A 5227-nucleotide genomic window follows, 5' to 3' on the forward strand; every position below is an offset into this window, starting at 1 on the left:
CACAATATGCCGTGACGGCTGCCAGTGTCTGTTACGCCGATCTATAGTCCGTACCACTTTTATGTGCAATTTAGAAAACAATCGACTCAGAAATAAATAACTTGTGGTAAATTCCTTAGTACGAAAAAAGGTGTTCCCTATGGGATGGACTATTGGTGTGTTAACGAATAATGTGTGCCGTGAAATGGTTAGAGTGCTACGTTTCTTAACAACCTTTTAATTAACGTTTACATGTTGGTATATTTTATAAGTTGTAAGCAGCACAGGTTCAGAAGGATTAGTTTACGTGTATAATTTAATTAGAAACAGAACGGCCGTTATGGCAGACAAACAACCTAGTTCCCATTATACTTATTTTAAAATTAATAATTTTGTGATGTTACTATAATACAGTACTCAATAATATTAAGGCGGTCATTTTATATGATGACAACAAACTACAGTTTTAACAGTTTTAATTCATTCTTTACTTTCATTTTCAGGGTGCGATGACTTCCTGTTTGGTCTCCAATGGTGACAAGGAGAAAGGAAAACTCACCAGATCGAAAGCTACAACTGAACATGCGCAACCAAGGTGGGCTGACTAACGACAGATGGTCTGCATCCTGATGTTGCCTGGAGGAGAATGTTTCCGCGATTCTCCACTGTCTACAGATACACCACAGTGATTGTGTTACTTCTCGTGTCGGCTTTCATGATCATGCAGTTTAGCGGGAACAGAACAGATTCCGGAGATGACATCATGAGATCGGTGGTGGGGAGCGAAAGGTCCGTTTTGTCCACAAAGTCACTCAGGACGGCAACCAGTATTCACAAACATACAACAGAGATAAATCGATATGGGAAAGGGAATGTTGCGAATCCTCATTCGTTTCGCTATGTGTTGAATCCCGTGAAATTATGTACTGGGAATGATATTTTTATTATAACGTATGTTCATAGTGCACCGAAAAATCTCAAGAAGCGACAAACGATTAGACAGACTTGGGGAAGTGGGACGTATTTTCTGACTCAGAAGGTCCGGGTTGTTTTCATCATGGGACAAGTCGCAGACAAACACGTGATGGAATCGGTAAGAATGGAGTCGGATCTATACGGCGATATTGTCCAGGAGGATTTTCTTGACAGTTACCATAACTTGACCTACAAAGCACTCGCTGGATTAAAGTGGGTGTCCACGTTTTGCAGACACACTGCGTATGTCCTAAAAACAGATGATGATATATTCGTGAATGTTTTCGTGCTCATGAAGTATATACAATCAACTGTTGAATTATCATACGGGAGAACCAATTTAATTCTATGCAATCAGTGGATTCACATGAAGGTGATGCGTGACAAACGATCTAAATGGTATATTCCTAAAGAGGATTTCTCACCGGACTACTTCCCGCCATATTGTTCCGGTTCTGCGTATTTGATGAGTTCTGACGTCACTGAGGGAATGTACAGGTTATCTCTGACCACTCCGTTCTTCTGGGTGGATGATTATTACATCACTGGTTTGCTTGTACACAAACTAAACCTCACGCACAGACGATACAACAGTGCTTACGTTCTTAACCCTTCCGTTGTTTTGGAAAAATTCAAGAACGACGAAGACCACAAATATGCTTTCTTCCATACACATAAACTTAAGACAATGTTCTATTTATGGACTACTGTGATCTCAAACGAAAGCAAAGCAGTACATACCAAAAATAGTACAACTGTTAGTACTGAAGTTAATCAGAACATGTCTAGACATGTCTAGCAAAACCATCCTGAATATCTGCTCAAAACAACACTAAGAAGCACAATGTGATCAGTGTCGAGTTCAGAAGGACGCAATGGGTCAAATGACAACGAGCGCTTTCAAGTGCTTATCTTTCTGAACACATATGGTACTTTTCGGTGCATTTTGGAGTTTTTGGTACGTCATCAATGAAAATATTACTGTTTAAAATACGTGTTTACCTCTGGCACTCTATCTAACACAATTATGGCTAACATTACAGTGGTATATCGTTTAGGCGTGCATAGATTATACGTTTCTATTCCATGTCTAACAACATTCCTATTGCTCCTGTATTCATATAACACGCGTATTCTAAACTTGACAGCACCTGGACTGTAGACTGGTAGACACATGATCCCACGAACTACACAACTCAACCGATCAAACGTTTAGTCCATCTGCATTAAAGCTGGTAGTGACTGAGATCGTATCTCGGTACCGGCTCACGTTGCTACTTTTGCTGTAAGAGAAGCGGCAGTGACGTTTCGTTCTCCTTCTCTCCATCCATAATCTCTCTCTCTCTCTCTCTCTCTCTCTCTCTCTCTCTCTCTCTCTCTCTCTCTCACATGTATCGAAATATTCCTATGCTAGACATAAAAAAGCTGTTATTTTGTAATGTGCCAAGTCTCGTTAAACATATACATTCCTTTCCTGTTCCGGTACTGGCTCCCACCCCGAGTAAGGTTTCTGTGTGTTCCTCTACTATACTAGCTCCTCTAGACTTCTGTCACCTCTAGCCAGAACAGGCGTCCCAGAAAGCTAAGATGTTTCCTCGGCGACTCACTTGGATATTAGCAAAACAATTAAACTGAACAACTGAAATCGTTTCAAACGTTGCATTTTTACACAACACATTGTCCATATTTCGTTTTGAGTAGTTAGTATTCTTTTATTCGTGAATCACTGTTTTAAGTGATGGTATCAGAAGTCTCATGTATAGAGTGTATACCACCAAATCAAAGCCCATAGACGACAATAGTAATATATGTGGCTAAAACTCCTACACCACGGATATAAATATTACCACCCCTCATCCTTAAATAGAATTGAAAACAAATGGGGTTGAAGCTGCTCATTTCAGAGAGAACGGGTGGCGACTATGCCTACCCTAGTTCCGCACAAAATTTCAGCACTTTTGCAGGTAACCCATACATGTTTCAAGCACAAAGCTACCTGACACAGTGGTACTCGATGAAATAAAATTACATACATTTTTTGCCGAGATTAAACTTCTTATTTTTTTACTATCAACACACATTTATCACCAATCACAGGACTTGTCGTATTAACCGATGTATCAAAAGTTGGGTGAACCTCGAACTTTGACCCAGCCGGAAGTTATTTGGTTTAGTACTACCTTAAGAAACGTTTTCAAAAACATATATGTACTTGAACTCCGAATAGGAGTACTTGGACTATAGCCATTTTCCACTTAACTTTCAAACGAAGTATTCTCATGTTTGAAGTATGCCAACATCGATTACGACGCGTGCAATATTAATTCAATATTTGTTTAAAACAAAGTGGTTAAATATACTCAAATAACTGGCACATTATTATTATTATTATTTTTTTATTTTTTATTATTATTATTATCATTATACACCAGGACATTAATTATGCACCATCTACTTTTGACCACGTGACTTATACTTCACAAGTAATTGTTGCCAGTCCATGGATACCCAACACTAGAAATAATCTTCTCTCTTTTGAAAAAGATTTGACAGCAGGTGAGACTGTCAGTACATTAATATTTAATGTATCCTAGGGAAACGGACAGAAACCGTAAATATGCATGAAAATGTGGGGTCATTTATTATGGAGTTTGAATCGCACTGGTGTGCTTTTTAAAAGTAATATATTGATCTCATGACGTTAAATACCCAGTAGATACAAAATATGTAAAACTCTCCGTATCAGGTGTAAACCACGTCAACACGGACAAATACGCGCCGGAAATAATTTAGTGGCTAATTGGGGCCGCTTAGCGCTATGTAAAACAAGAGCAGATAAGTATGTTTCTAATAGAGGCTATAGGCGCCTTTTTGGCTGCAATACAATTCAGGTGGAGATTAACCAATTTCCAGGTGTATATTATTTTTATTATTTATGATGATATTATAATTATTATTATTTGCAGTGTCCCTGTAATGTTTCACCTGAGTGATGTCAGTATGATTAGTCAGCAATAACACATTGTTACAGCTTTATTGTTTTACATTGTTTTGTTTTTCTCTGTTTTGTTTTTGATTAATCCCGCCAATATCCGTTGCATATCAAATGTAATATTTTATAACGACTTAATATACAGAACATTCCAAGTTAAGCAACCACCACCGTAACTGGGTTTGAATATTTGCATTACTCTTTACATTATAACATATTTATGTTACATTTTAATATGATTATGTTACATTATAATAAAATTGTGTTACATTTTAGTATGATTATGTTACATTATAACATATTATGTTATATTTTAATATGATTATGTTACATTTTAATAAAGTTATATTACACTATAACATATTTATGTTACATTATAATATTAAAGTACTGTCGGAAATAGAATAAAAAATGATTTTCGTCGATTATTTCTTACATATTAAACAGACAAGTCAATATTTTGTAAATATCTATTTAATGATAGTCTACCTAATTTAGCATTTACTTGTGTTGGCTCTCATTAATGTACAAGGTGGTATTTACTCTTGAAATTAAAAGAAAGATGTCAGTAAACAGGTGATTTGTGCACTTTATTGGAACAGACTATAACAAATTTTGGTCAACATGTGTCAATTTCATTGCCGTTTCTGATGACGGTTTACCCCTATCCCTCTCCAAAACAAAATATTTCTAGACATTTATAAGTAATTTTTGAGCAATAATGTCAAGAACCATTCTGTTTGTGATCTATTATACCGGTATTAAAGGTGCTATCTCAAAGTTCCATAAACATAGCTATTGCAAATCATGTGTTTTTTTTAATATTAAATTTTGCTTTAACATTTAAGGACTACACCTTTAACTATATGCCCATAAATAATTATAGGAAATAATTTTATCTACTAGTAGAAAATACATTTTTATTTGAGAATCTTTATCACAAACAGATGCTCACATTTAACTTCTAATATAGTACCTTTAAGTGGTAGCAAGATTGTGTAAATTTATAATGTACTTATATTGAATTTACATTCACTAAATATGCTGGTCATAATTAATAATTTATGCTGCAATTCAAAATAATCAGTTAACTTGCAGTTTTAAATTAAAGTTTGTTTAAGGGTAAATGAAATTGACACATAGCATCAAAATGTGTTATAGTCTGTTCCAATAAAGGTCACATCACCTGTTCACTGCCATCTTTATTTCAATTTCAAGAGTAAACACCATTTTGTACATCAATGAGAGCCAAAACAAGTAAATGCTAAATTAGGTAGATTA

At 35.6% G+C, this 5227-nt stretch overlaps 1 protein-coding gene across 1 annotated transcript; it reads left to right on the forward strand.

Annotated features, from left to right (window-relative positions):
• The first annotated feature begins 492 nt into the window (after nucleotides 1-492).
• LOC121369448 (beta-1,3-galactosyltransferase 1-like) lies at nucleotides 493-3001 on the forward strand. The gene has a single exon (XM_041494545.1). The coding sequence runs from the start codon at nucleotides 626-628 to the stop codon at nucleotides 1751-1753; it is 1128 nt and encodes a 375-aa protein (XP_041350479.1). The 5' UTR covers nucleotides 493-625; the 3' UTR covers nucleotides 1754-3001.
• The last annotated feature ends 2226 nt before the right edge of the window (nucleotides 3002-5227 follow it).

This window comes from Gigantopelta aegis, chromosome 3 (assembly GCF_016097555.1).
Source record: "Gigantopelta aegis isolate Gae_Host chromosome 3, Gae_host_genome, whole genome shotgun sequence".
Classification (NCBI taxonomy): Eukaryota; Metazoa; Mollusca; class Gastropoda; order Neomphalida; family Peltospiridae; genus Gigantopelta; species Gigantopelta aegis.